This window comes from Eleutherodactylus coqui, chromosome 10 (genome assembly GCF_035609145.1).
Source record: "Eleutherodactylus coqui strain aEleCoq1 chromosome 10, aEleCoq1.hap1, whole genome shotgun sequence".
In the NCBI taxonomy this organism is placed as follows: domain Eukaryota; kingdom Metazoa; phylum Chordata; class Amphibia; order Anura; family Eleutherodactylidae; genus Eleutherodactylus; species Eleutherodactylus coqui.
In genome coordinates this window covers 78056150-78070833 of record NC_089846.1, presented here as the reverse complement: position 1 = coordinate 78070833, position 14684 = coordinate 78056150, and the positions used below count along the sequence as shown (strand labels likewise).

The 14684-nt window shown below is 46.4% G+C and overlaps 1 protein-coding gene across 3 annotated transcripts in view; it reads right to left on the bottom strand.

The window, feature by feature from the left end:
* LOC136580648 (zinc-alpha-2-glycoprotein-like) overlaps positions 1-14684 on the bottom strand; it is a 232185-nt gene that overhangs the window by 4303 nt on the left and 213198 nt on the right. For all 3 annotated transcript variants that reach the window (XM_066581378.1, XM_066581380.1, XM_066581381.1), the window contains exon 7: positions 939-965. Coding sequence is in view for 1 of the 3 variants with exons in the window: in XM_066581380.1 (XP_066437477.1) it covers positions 939-965 (27 nt within the window). In the remaining 2 variants the exon portion in view is untranslated. The remainder of the gene's footprint in view (positions 1-938; positions 966-14684) is intronic.

Sequence of the window (14684 nt, the reverse complement as noted above, 5' to 3'; positions counted from 1 at the left end):
CATTGGTGGGGGCCGAAGTGGCGCTGACAGCGGGGGGTACACACAGGGGCATCTAACTTCGTTGCTTCGTGGCCTGAGAGTGTGGAACGAGTTTCGTAATGGATGGAGGGTTAGGGTTAGGGGTTGTTTCACAGTTAGGTATAAATTATGAGGTGTATGTGCTTCCATGTTCATGCGAATAATCTACACCCAACTGTTAAACTACCCCTAACCCTAACCCTCCATCCTTCCATGCTCCAAGGACCTTTCAGCAGGCAGGAGCTTTTCAGCCAATAAGGAAGTGGGCGCGTCACCTGGTAGTTAAACAGCCTAGCAGTGGTGTATACCCACCACTTCCAGTGGCATCAAGGTACACCAGTACCGGGCTCCGGATGCCATAGCAATTGCAGGGGGGCTGTTCAGTTCCTCTAAACATCGAACGGGGCATTGAAATGCCACTGTCAGAAGTGACTTCAGCATTTAAAGGGTTAACAGCTCCAATCAATGGTGCGGCTGATGGGAGCTGTTTCAGGTGGGTGTTGTCTGTAAGAAACAGTCGGATTCTGCATTGCATGGAGCGGGATCAACCCCCATCCTCATCCATACAAACACTGAATGGACAGGATGTAACTGTATTTCTTGTAGCATTAAGGGGTTAAAGGGTTGTATAAAGCTCACGGGGAGATTTACTAGAATGTGCGCTGGAGGTGTAACCAACACTGCTTTACTGTCCAATGTAAAATACTGACAGGGATGGAAACCACGTGAGACACAGACCAAAGAGATGTCGGGTTCTGTCCCAATATAGAAAACTGCAGAAAACTCTGAATGGAACCAACACTAAACCCCTAAAAATGTAGTGTTAAAGAGACTTTTTGTGATTGAAAACTAATTAGTTTGTTCATAATATCACAAATAGTCAGACCTGGAGGAGCTGCAGACGCATATAGAATACTTACCGCCGGCCGCCATGTAATTGTTCTTTTCTAAAATAAGCAGAGGAGATTGAATTAAAAACCTTCTCTACCAGAGGATTCTAAGAGGCCGATATTACAGAAGAATAACAGGCTTAATAGTACAAAACCATAACACATCCCTGTTGAACTCTCTGGGTCCATCTTGCACCCCCCGTATGCCTGTATAGAAATATAACAGAACAGAGTCCTGGAGGTTCCCATCATCTGAAAATACTATGTTTTCGCTGCAACTAATTGTTCTTGGAGGACGGACGGTCACTTTTAGTGTAAACTTTTAGATTGCAGCCACAGTCGGCAGTCCTGGCATAAAGCTAGTTTTACAGGGGAAACCAGGTCCTCTAGCCATATATATTTTCCATTTAACTTTGTTTCATATCCCACATAATTGGCAAGACAGTGTAGACAGCGACCTGGGAAATGGGGGTTGAGTTGGGGGTGTGGTTAGTACAGTTAGAACTGACAGAACAGCTAATAGGACCATAAGTAGTACAATGAATATAAAGAATAACAACAACCATATAAATTGTATGGCAACGAATGCAAGAAGTCTGATCAGTAAAGTGAGTGAGCTTGAAGCAAGAATGTCTGAAGAAAATTAGGCATAGTAGGAATAATGGAAACATGGCTTGATGATAAGTGTGAATTTACAGGGTTATAATCTCTTCAGAAAAGACCGTGGGAAAAAGAAGGGGAGAGCGGTATGTACGTTAAATCCTACTTAAAGGGGTTGTCCCGCGGCAGCAAGTGGGTCTATACACTTCTGTATGGCCATATTAATGCACTTTGTAATGTACATTGTGCATTAATTATGAGCCATACAGAAGTTATAAGAAGTTTTTCACTTACCTGCTCCGTTGCTAGCGTCCTCGTTTCCATGGAGCCGACTAATTTTCGCCGTCTAATGGCCAAATTAGCCGCGCTTGCGCAGTCCGGGTCTTCTTCTTTTATGAATGGGATCGCTCGTGCAGGATGCCGCCTCCGTGTAGCTCCGCCCCGTCACGTGCCGATTCCAGCCAATCAGGAGGCTGGAATCAACAATGGACCGCACAGAAGCCCTGCGGTCCACCGAGGGTGAAGATCCCGGCGGCCATATTTAGCAGGTAAGTAAGAAGTCACCGGAGCGCGGGGATTCAGGTAAGCACTCTCCGGTGTTCTTTTTTAACCCCTGCATCGGGGTTGTCTCGCGCCGAACGGGGGGGGGGGGGGGGGGTTTGAAAAAAAAAAAAACCCGTTTCGGCGCGGGACAACCCCTTTAATGCCGAGGTGTAGGAGATGAACACGTGAAATTTCTGTGGGCAGAAATACAGGGAGGGTAAAAAAGCTAAATCCTGATAGGAGTTTTCTATAGGCCACCAAAAATAACAGAACTTGAAAACTTATTAATAAAACAAATAGAAAAGGTGTCAAACCGCAATGAAGTAATTATGGGAGACTTCAATTATCCAGGTATAATATGGAAAGACAAAACCTGCGAATCTCACAAGGGTGATAAGTTCTTGAGAACAATTAAAGATACTTTACCCCACTTGTACGGGAGCCAACTAGAGGGAGGGCCATCGTGAACTTATTATTAATCAACAAACTGGACAGAATCACAGGGGTGGAGAGACACTTGAGAACTAGTGACCACAATATAATTAACTAGCTGATACGCTCGGTTTTGCCTGATGTAATTTGATACAGGTGTTTACTTGATGTTCGCACGAAAAATGTTATGAATCCAATGTTACTTTAGAGGAACCGAGGAATAAAAGGGGAGATGCATGTACCTATGTCCCTCTGCAAAATGTGCCACTCCTCCTATTCTCATTCGGGACCTAAAGAATGCTGGTACCAAATTTCACGCTTGTACAACCCTGGGAAGTTACATTACATAGGGGTGCCAATACTTTTGCACTTGGCATTGAATAATCGAGTTGTGACCCTTTTACTTTTCCTATTTAGGACCTAAAGATTGGTCGTGCCAAATTTCATGTTTGTACGACACCAGGAAGTTAAAGAATTAGTGGTGAGTCAGTCAGTCAGTGAGGGATTTCACCTATATATAGATACTAGCTGATATACCCGGCTTCGCCCGAGTTAATTTGTTACTGGTGTTTATCTGGTGTTCACATGGAAAATCTTATGAAGTCGTGGTTACTTTAGAGATACTGAGGAAAAACATATGTTCACCATTTTGCATAGTTCTCTGCGTTACCCAGAAAACACCACGTGGAGGTAACCATGCGACGTTTCCTTCATATAAAATGACATCAGGAAGTGAGAGAATTAGATTACGTACATAAAATTTGGACACTAATTCTTTTGTGCTTAGAATTGAATAATCGAGTTGGGACCTATTAACGTTTCATATTTATGACACAATCAATGCTTGTGCCAAATTTCATGTTTCTATGACATTGGGAAGTGAGAGATTTGGATTATGTATGTAAAATTTGGACGCTAATTCTTTTGCGCATAGAATTGAATAATAGAGTTGGGACCCATTAGCTTTCCCTATTTATGACATAATCAATGCTCATGCCAAATTTCCCGTTTCTATGACACCGGAAAGTGAGAAAATTACATTCCGCACGTAAAATTTGGACGCTAATTCTTTTGCGCATAGAATTTAATAATGGAGTTGGGACCCATTAGCTTTTCCTATTTATGACATAACCAATGCTCGTGCCAAATTTCCAGTTTCTATGACACCGGAAAGTGAGAAAATCAGATTCCGTACGTAAAATTTGGACGCTAATTCTTTTGCGCATATAATTGAATAATCGAGTTGGGACCCATTAGCTTTTACTATTTATGACATAATCAATGCTCGTGTCAAATTTCCTGTTTCTATGACATCGGAAAGTGAGAAAATTACATTCCGCACGTAAAATTTGGACGCTAATTCTTTTGCGCATAGAATTGAATAATCGAGTTGGGACCCATTAGCGTTTCCTATTTATGACATAATCAATGCTCGTGCCAAATTTCCCGTTTCTATGACACCGGAATGTAAGAAAATTAGATTCCGTACGTAAAATTTGGACGCTAATTCTTTTGCGCATAGAATTGAATAATGGAGTTGGGACCCATTAGCTTTTACTATTTATGACATAATCAATGCTTGTGCCAAATTTCCTGTTTCTATGACACTGGAAAGTAAAGAAATTACATTCTGCACGTAAAATTTTGACGCCAATTCTTTTGCGCTAGAATTGAATAATGGAGTTGGGACCTATTAACTCTTCCTATTTATGACATAATCAATGCTCGTGCCAAATTTCATGTTTCTATGACACCGGAAAGTGAGAAAATTACATTCCGCACGTAAAATTTGGACGCTAATTCTTTTGCGCATAGAATTGAATAATCGAGTTGGGACCCATTAGCTTTTCCTTTTTATGACATAATCAATGCTCCTGCCAAATTTCATGTTTCTATGACATCGGAAAGTGAAGAAATTACATTCCGCACGTAAAATTTGGACGCTAATTCTTTTGCGCATAGAATTGAATAATGGAGTTGGGACCCATTAGCTTTTCCTATTTATGACATAATCAATGCTCGTGCCAAATTTCCTGTTTCTATGACACCAGAAAGTGAAAAAATTACATTCCGCACGTTAAATTTCGACGCCAATTCTTTTGCGCTAGAATTGAATAATGGAGTTGGGACCTATGAACTTTTCCTATTTCTGACATAATCAATGCTCGTGCCAAATTTCCAGTTTCTATGACACCGGAAAGTGAGAAAATCAGATTCCGTACGTAAAATTTGGACGCTAATTCTTTTGCGCATATAATTGAATAATCGAGTTGGGACCCATTAGCTTTTACTATTTATGACATAATCAATGCTCGTGTCAAATTTCCTGTTTCTATGACATCGGAAAGTGAGAAAATTACATTCCGCACGTAAAATTTGGACGCTAATTCTTTTGCGCATAGAATTGAATAATCGAGTTGGGACCCATTAGCTTTTCCTATTTATGACATAATCAATGCTCGTGCCAAATTTCCCGTTTCTATGACACCGGAATGTAAGAAAATTAGATTCCGTACGTAAAATTTGGACGCTAATTCTTTTGCGCATAGAATTGAATAATGGAGTTGGGACCCATTAGCTTTTACTATTTATGACATAATCAATGCTTGTGCCAAATTTCCTGTTTCTATGACACTGGAAAGTAAAGAAATTACATTCTGCACGTAAAATTTTGACGCCAATTCTTTTGCGCTAGAATTGAATAATGGAGTTGGGACCTATTAACTCTTCCTATTTATGACATAATCAATGCTCGTGCCAAATTTCATGTTTCTATGACACCGGAAAGTGAGAAAATTACATTCCGCACGTAAAATTTGGACGCTAATTCTTTTGCGCATAGAATTGAATAATCGAGTTGGGACCCATTAGCTTTTCCTTTTTATGACATAATCAATGCTCCTGCCAAATTTCATGTTTCTATGACATCGGAAAGTGAAGAAATTACATTCCGCACGTAAAATTTGGACGCTAATTCTTTTGCGCATAGAATTGAATAATGGAGTTGGGACCCATTAGCTTTTCCTATTTATGACATAATCAATGCTCGTGCCAAATTTCCTGTTTCTATGACACCAGAAAGTGAAAAAATTACATTCCGCACGTTAAATTTCGACGCCAATTCTTTTGCGCTAGAATTGAATAATGGAGTTGGGACCTATGAACTTTTCCTATTTCTGACATAATCAATGCTCGTGCCAAATTTCACGTTTCTATGACACCGGAAAGTGAGAAAATTAGATTCCGTACAGAAAATTTCGACGCTAATTCTTTTGCGCATAGAATTGAATAATCGAGTTGGGACTAGAGATGAGCGAGCACCAAAATGCTCGGGTGCTCGTTACTGGGGACGAAATTATCGCAATGCTCGAGGGTTCGTTTCGAGTAACGAACCCCATTGAAGTCAATGGGCGACCCGAGCATTTTTGTATTTCGCCGATGCTCGCTAAGGTTTTCATGTGTGAAAATCTGGGCAATTCAAGAAAGTGATGGGAACGACACAGCAACGGATAGGGCAGGCGAGGGGCTACATGTTGGGCTGCATCTCAAGTTCACAGGTCCCACTATTAAGCCACAATAGCGGCAAGAGTGGGGGCCCCCCCCTCCCAACAACTTTTACTTCTGAAAAGCCCTCATTAGCATGGCATACCTTAGCTAAGCACCACACTACCTCCAACAAAGCACAATCACTGCCTGCATGACACTCCGCTGCCACTTCTCCTGGGTTACATGCTGCCCAACCCCCCCCCCCCCCCACACACACACACACACACACGACAGTGTCTACAGCGTACACCAAATTGTCCCTGCCCAGCCTTCAGCTGCCCTCATGCCACGCCACCCTCATGTCTATTTATAAGTGCGTCTGCCACAGGAAAAGCAGGCACACACTGCAGAGGGTTGGCATGGCTAGGCAGTGACCCCCCCATAAAAGGGGCGGGCCGATAGTCCACAATGCTGTACAGAAGCAATGAGAAATACAATCCTGTGCCACCTCCATCTGGAGCTGCACACGTGGGCATAGCAATGGGGAACCTATGTGCCACACACTATTCATTCTGTCAAGGTGTCTGCATGCCCCAGTCAGACCGCGGTTTTTTATAAATAGTCACAGCCAGGTCCAACTCCGCAATGGGAATTACGTGTGCACCCACAGCATGGGTGGCTCCCTGGAACCCAACGGCGGTACATAAAAATATCCCATTGCATTGCCCATCACAGCTGAGGTAATGTCGTGCTTAATACAGGTGGGCTTCGGCCCACACTGCATGCCCCAGTCTGACTGGGGTTCTTTACAAGTGGACAGATGTAGGTTAAACTCCGTGTGCACCTACAGCATGGGTGGCTCCCTGGAACCCACCGGTGGTACATAAAAATATCCCATTGCAGTGCCCTACTCAGCAGAGCTAACGTCAGATACAATACAGGTGGGCTTCGGCCCACACTGCATGCCCCAGTCAGACTGGTAATATGTACCTTAACAGTAACCTCGTTGGTGGTAATGTGGTGGTGACTGCGGACCTGGTAGCGCGGTTTTATGTAGTTGGTTTTCGGAATGTGGCCAGGATTAAGTGGGCCGTGGCGGGGGGATGGTGGTGGTGATCTCTTGTTGTGTCGTTAAAGGTGAAATTCTTGGACTGCCACCAGACGGACCAATGCAAAGGTATTTGCCAAGAATGTTTTCATTGTTGGAGGAGGAGGGGGATGTTTTGGAGGCACTATGTGTCCTCTACACGTGTCCGTGGTTATATGCACCTTAACAGTAACAGCGTTGGTGGGAAATGGCCTCGCCGCCATCATGTCTTTGTGAAGCCTCTATTTCCACACCCCAGTGACATACCATTAGCAGCGGTATAGGCAGAGCCCAGAATTATTAACATTTCAGCGGTAGCATTAGGGACAGGCCCCACTAACATATCACTAGCAGCAGTATAGGGGGAGCGCAGTCTTAGTTCCATTTCAGTAATAGTAGTACTCAAGACAGGCCCCAGTAACATTCCCATTGCAGCAGTTTAGGGAGATAACAGTCTCTTTCACATTTCAGTAGCTGCAGTATAGACAAGGCCCCAGTTACATTTATGTAGCTAAAGTGTAAGCCAACCCCACACACCTTTCTGTACCATAAGTGCAGGCGAAGAACATAGAAATTACTATGATTACACTGTAGGTGAGGGCCCAAAAAAATTGGTGTACCAACAGTAGTAATGTACCTCAGAAAAAATTGGCCATGCCCAACCGAGATGGCAGGTGAAACCCATTAATCGCTTTGGTTAATGTGGCTTAAGTGGTAACTAGGCCTGGAAGCAGCCCAGTTTAACTAAAAATTGGTTCAAGTTAAAGTTTCAACGCTTTTAAGAGCATTGAAACGTATAAAAATTGTTTAGAAAAATTATATGAGTGAGCCTTGTGGCCCCAAGAAAAATTGCCCATTCGGCGTGATTACGTGAGGTTTCAGGAGGAGGAGCAGGAGGAGGAGGAGGAGGAGGAATATTATACACAGATTGATTAAGCAGAAATGTCCCCGTTTTGGATGGTGAGAGAGAACGATGCTTCCATCCGCGGGTGCAGCCTACGTATTGCTTACGTATCGCTGCTGTCCGCTGGTGGAGAACAGAAGTCTGGGGAAATCCAGGCTTTGTTCATCTTGATGAGTGTAAGCCTGTCGGCACTGTCGGTTGACAGGCGGGTACGCTTATCTGTGATGATTCCCCCAGCCGCACTAAACACCCTCTCTGACAAGACGCTAGCCGCAGGACAAGCAAGCACCTCCAGGGCATACAGCGCGACTTCAAGCCACGTGTCCAGCTTCGACACCCAGTAGTTGTAAGTGGCAGAGGCGTCACGGAGGACGGTCGTGTGATCGGCTACGTACTCCCTCACCATCCTTTTACAGTGCTCCCGCCGACTCAGCCTTGACTGGGGAGCGGTGACACAGTCTTGCTGGGGAGCCATAAAGCTGTCCAGGGCCTTAAAGAGTGTTGCACTGCCTGGGCTGTACATGCTGCCTGATCTCCATGCCTCCCCTGCTACCTGGCCCTCGGAACTGTGCCTTCTGCCACTAGCGCTGTCGGATGGGAATTTTACCATCAGCTTGTCCGCCAGGGTCCTGTGGTATAGCAACACTCTCGAACCCCTTTCCTCTTCGGGAATGAGAGTGTAAAGGTTCTCCTTATACCGTGGGTCGAGCAGTGTGTACACCCAGTAATCCGTAGTGGCCAGAATGCGTGCAACGCGAGGGTCACGAGAAAGGCATCCTAACATGAAGTCCGCCATGTGTGCCAGGGTACCTGTATGCAGCACATGGCTGTCTTCACTAGGAAGATCACTTTCAGGATCCTCCTCCTCCTCCTCAGGCCATACACGCTGAAAGGATGACAGGCAAGCAGCATGGGTACCCTCAGCAGTGGCCCAAGCTGTCTCTTCCCCCTCCTCCTCATCCTCCTCATGCTCCTCCTCCTCCTCCTCCTCAACGCGCTGAGATATAGACAGGAGGGTGCTCTGACTATCCAGCGACATACTGTCTTCCCCCGCCTCCGTTTCCGAGCGCAAAGCATCTGCCTTTATGCTTTGCAGGGAACTTCTCAAGAGGCATAGCAGAGGAATGGTGACGCTAATGATTGCAGCATCGCCGCTCACCACCTGGGTAGACTCCTCAAACTTTCCAAAGACCTGGCAGATGTCTGCCAACCAGGCCCACTCTTCTGAAAATAATTGAGGAGGCTGACTCCCACTGCGCCGCCCATGTTGGAGTTGGTATTACACTATAGCTCTACGCTGCTCATAGAGCCTGGCCAACATGTGGAGCGTAGAGTTCCACCGTGTGGGCACGTCGCACAGCAGTCGGTGCACTGGCAGATTAAACCGATGTTGCAAGGTGCGCAGGGTGGCAGCGTCCGTGTGGGACTTGCGGAAATGTGTGCAGAGCCGGCACACCTTTACGAGCAGGTCTGACAAGCGTGGGTAGCTTTTCAGAAAGCGCTGAACCACCAAATTAAAGACGTGGGCCAGGCATGGCACGTGCGTGAGGCTGCCGAGCTGCAGAGCCGCCACCAGGTTACGCCCGTTGTCACACACGACCATGCCCGGTTGGAGGCTCAGCGGCGCAAGCCAGCGGTCGGTCTGCTCTGTTAGACCCCGCAGCAGTTCGTGGGCCGTGTGCCTCTTATCTCCTAAGCTGAGTAGTTTCAGCATGGCCTGCTGACGCTTGCCCACCGCTGTGCTGCCACGCCGTGCGACGTCTTGCTGCTGCTGACACATCTAGATTGCGAGACCGAGGTTGCGGAGGGTGCTTTAGTGGAGGAAGCATACACCGCCGCAGATACCACCACCGAGCTGGGGCCCGCAATTCTGGGGTTGGGTAGGACGTGAGCGGTCCCAGGCTCTGACTCTGTCCCAGCCTCCACTAAATTCACCCAATGTGCCGTCAGGGAGATGTAGTGGCCCTGCCCGCCTGTGCTTGTCCACGTGTCCGTTGTTAAGTGGACCTTGGCAGCAACCGCGTTGGTGAGGGCGCGTACAATGTTGCGGGAGACGTGGTCGTGCAGGGCTGGGACGGCACATCGGTAAAAGTAGTGGCGACTGGGAACTGAGTAGCGCGGGGCTGCCGCCGCCATCATACTTTTGAAGGACTCCATTTCCACAACCCTATACGGCAGCATCTCAAGGCTGATAAATTTGGCTATGTGGACGTTTAACGCTTGAGCGTGCGGGTGCGTGGCGGCGTACTTGCGCTTGCGCTCAAACACTTGCGCTAGCGATGGCTGGACGGTGCGGTGCGAGACATTGGTGGATGGGGCCGAGGACAGCGGAGGTGAGGGTGTGGGTGCAGGCCAGGAGACGGTAGTGCCTGTGTCCTGAGAGGGGGGTTGGATCTCAGTGGCAGGTTGGGGCACAGGGGGAGAGGCAGCGGTGCAAACCGGAGGCGGTGAACGGCCTTCGTCCCACCTTGTGGGGTGCTTGGCCATCATATGTCTGCGCATGCTGGTGGTGGTGAGGTTGTTGGTGGTGGCTCCCCGGCTGATCTTGGCGCGACAAAGGTTGCACACCACTGTTCGTCGGTCGTCAGGCGTCTCTGTGAAAAACTGCCAGACCTTAGAGCACCTTGGCCTCTGCAGGGTGGCATGGCGCGAGGGTGCGCTTTGGGAAACAGTTGGTTGATTATTCGGTCTGGCCCTGCATCTACCCCTGGACACAGCACTGCCTCTTGCAACCTGCCCTGCTGCTGCCCTTGCCTCCCCCTCTGAAGACCTGTCCTGAGTAGGCGTTGCAAACCAGGTGGGGTCAGTCACCTCATCGTCCTGCTGCTCTTCCTCAGAATCCTCTGTGCGCTCCTCCCTCGGACTTACTGCCCTTACTACTACCTCACCGATAGACAACTGTGTCTCATCGTCATCGGCCTAATCACCCACTGAAAGGTCTTGAGACAGTTGCCGGAAGTCCCCAGCCTCATCCCCCGGACCCCGGGAACTTTCCAATGGTTGGGCATCAGTGACGATAAACTCCTCTGGTGGGAGAGGAACCACTGCTGCCCAATCTGAGCAGGGGCACGAGAACAGTTCCTGAGAGTCTTCCCTCTCCTGAGCCTGTGTCATTGTAGTGGAGTGAGGAGGCTGGTGGGAAGGAGGAGCAGCAGCAAGAGGGTTCGGATTTGCAGCAGTGGACGGCGCAGAACTGTGGGTGGACGATAGGTTGCTCGAAGCACTTTCTGCCATCCACGACAGGACCTGCTCACACTGCTCATTTTCTAATAAAGGTCTGCCGCGTGGACCCACTAATTGTGCGATGAATGTGGGGACGCCAGAAACGTGCCTCTCTCCTAATCGCGCAGCAGTCGGCTGCGATACACCTGGATCAGGAGTTCGGCCTGTGCCCACACCCTCACTTGGGCCTACGCATCCTCGGCCGCGTCCACCACCCCTACCCCTCAGCATGCTGTATTACCAGTGATTTGATTTCCCAGCCAGGAAATAAATTGGCGCAAGCCTGCTGTTAAACTTAGCTGGCTGCGTATGATTTTTGTTTAAGTTCTCCACCTAGCACACACGTACCCAGAACGCTGAGGACTGTCAGAGGCAAGCCAAATAGAATTTTTGCCCCTTTTTTTTTAAAGGAAAGGCCCACTGACTATATTCAATCAATAATAAATGTGTTGTGGCCCTGCAGTGTGTCACAGAACTGCAGTCTTGCACTGTTATTAACTGCAGCAGAGCGGTGATTTCCCAGCCAGGAAATAAATTGGCGCAAGCCTGCAGGCCAAATAGAATTTTTTCCCTTTTTTTTAAAGGAAAGGCCCACTGACTATATTCAATCAATAATAAATGTGTTGTGGCCCTGCAGTGTGTCACAGAACTGCAGTCTTGCACTGTTATTAACTGCAGCAGAGCAGTGATTTCCCAGCCAGGAAATAAATTGGCGCAAGCCTGCGGGCCAAATAGAATTTTTTTCCTTTTTTTTTAAAGGAAAGGCCCACTGCCTATATTCAATCAATAATAAATGTGTTGTGGCCCTGCAGTGTGTCACAGAACTGCAGTCTTGCACTGTTATTAACTGCAGCAGAGCGGTGATTTCCCAGCCAGGAAATGAATTGGCGCAAGCCTGCAGGCCAAATAGAATTTTTTCCCTTTTTTTTTAAAGGAAAGGCCCACTGACTATATTCAATCAATAATAAATGTGTTGTGGCCCTGCAGTGTGTCACAGAACTGCAGTCTTGCACTGTTATTAACTGCAGCAGAGCGGTGATTTCCCAGCCAGGAAATAAATTGGCGCAAGCCTGCAGGCCAAATAGAATTGTTTCGCTTTTTTTTTTAAAGGAAAGGCCCACTGACTATATTCAATCAATAATAAATGTGTTGTGGCCCTGCAGTGCGTCACAGAACTGCAGTTTTGCACTGTTATTAACTGCAGCAGAGCGGTGATTTCCCAGCCAGGAAATAAATTGGCGCAAGCCTGCAGGCCAAATAGAATTTTTTCCCTTTTTTTTTAAAGTAAAGGCCCACTGCCTATATTCGATCAATAATAAATGTGTTGTGGCCCTGCAGTGTGTCACAGAACTGCAGTCTTGCACTGTTATTAACTGCAGCAGAGCGGTGATTTCCCAGCCAGGAAATAAATTGGCGCAAGCCTGCAGGTCAAATAGAATTTTTTCCCTTTTTTTTTTAAAGGAAAGGCCCACTGACTATATTCAATCAATAATAAATGTGTTGTGGCCCTGCAGTGTGTCACAGAACTGCAGTCTTGCACTGTTATTAACTGCAGCAGAGCGGTGATTTCCCAGCCAGGAAATAAATTGGCGCAAGCCTGCAGGCCAAATAGAATTTTTTCCCTTTTTTTTAAAGGAAAGGCCCACTGCCTATATTCAATCAATAATAAATGTGTTGTGGCCCTGCAGTGTGTCACAGAACCGCAGTCTTGCACTGTTATTAACTGCAGCAGAGCGGTGATTTCCCAGCCAGGAAATAAATTGGCGCAAGCCTGCAGGCCAAATAGAATTTTTTCCCTTGTTTTTTTAAAGGAAAGGCCCACTGACTATATTCAATCAATAATAAATGTGTTGTGGCCCTGCAGTGTGTCACAGAACTGCAGTCTTGCACTGTTATTAACTGCAGCAGAGCGGTGATTTCCCAGCCAGGAAATAAATTGGCGCAAGCCTGCAGGCCAAATAGAATTTTTTCCCCTTTTTTTTAAAGGAAAGGCCCACTGACTATATTCAATCAATAATAAATGTGTTGTGGCCCTGCAGTGTGTCACAGAACTGCAGTCTTGCACTGTTATTAACTGCAGCAGAGCGGTGATTTCCCAGCCAGGAAATAAATTGGCGCAAGCCTGCAGGCCAAATAGAATTTTTTCCCTTTTTTTTTAATGGAAAGGCCCACTGCCTATATTCAATCAATAATAAATGTGTTGTGGCCCTGCAGTGTGTCACAGAACTGCAGTCTTGCACTGTTATTAACTGCAGCAGAGCAGTGATTTCCCAGCCAGGAAATAAATTGGCGCAAGCCTGCAGGCCAAATAGAATTTTTTCCCTTTTTTTTTTAAAGAAAAGGCCCACTGACTATATTCAATCAATAATAAATGTGTTGAGGCCCTGCAGTGTGTCACAGAACTGCAGTCTTGCACTGTTATTAACTGCAGCAGAGCGGTGATTTCCCAGCCAGGAAATAAATTGGCGCAAGCCTGCTGTTAAACTTAGCTGGCTGCGTATGATTTTTTTTACGTTCTCCACCCAGCACACACGTACCCAGAACGCTGAGGACTGTCAGAGGCAGGCCAAATAGAACTTTTTGCCCTTTTTTTTAAAAGGAAAGGCCCACTGTCTATATTCAATCAATAATAAATGTGTTGTGGCCCTGCAGTGTGTCACAGAACTGCAGTCTTGCACTGTTATTAACTGCAGCAGAGCGGTGATTTCCCAGCCAGGAAATAAATTGGTGCAAGCCTGCAGGCCAAATAGAATTTTTTCCCTTTTTTTTTTAAAGGAAAGGCCAACTGACTATATTCAATCAATAATAAATGTGTTGTGGCCCTGCAGTGTGTCACAGAACTGCAGTCTTGCACTGTTATTAACTGCAGCAGAGCGGTGATTTCCCAGCCAGGAAATAAATTGGCGCAAGCCTGCAAGCCAAATAGAATTTTTTCCCTTTTTTTTAAAGGAAAGGCCCACTGCCTATATTCAATCAATAATCAATGTGTTGTGGCCCAGCAGTGTGTCACAGAACTGCAGTCTTGCACTGTTAACTGCAGCAGAGCGGTGATTTCCCAGCCAGGAAATAAATTGGCGCAAGCCTGCAGGCCAAATAGAATTTTTTCCCTTTTTTTTTTAAAGGAAAGGCCCACTGACTATATTCAATCAATAATAAATGTGTTGTTGCCCTGCAGTGTGTCACAGAACTGCAGTCTTGCACTGTTATTAACTGCAGCAGAGCGGTGATTTCCCAGCCAGGAAATAAATTGGCGCAAGCCTGCAGGCCAAATAGAATTTTTTCCCTTTTTTTTTAAAGGAAAGGCCCACTGCCTATATTCAATCAATAATAAATGTGTTGTGGCCCTGCAGTGTGTCACAGAACTGCAGTCTTGCACTGTTATTAATTGCAGCAGAGCGGTGATTTCCCAGCCAGGAAATAAATTGGCGCAAGCCTGCTGTTAAACTTAGCTGGCTGCGTATGATTTTTTTTACGTTCTCCACCCAGCACACACGTACCCAGA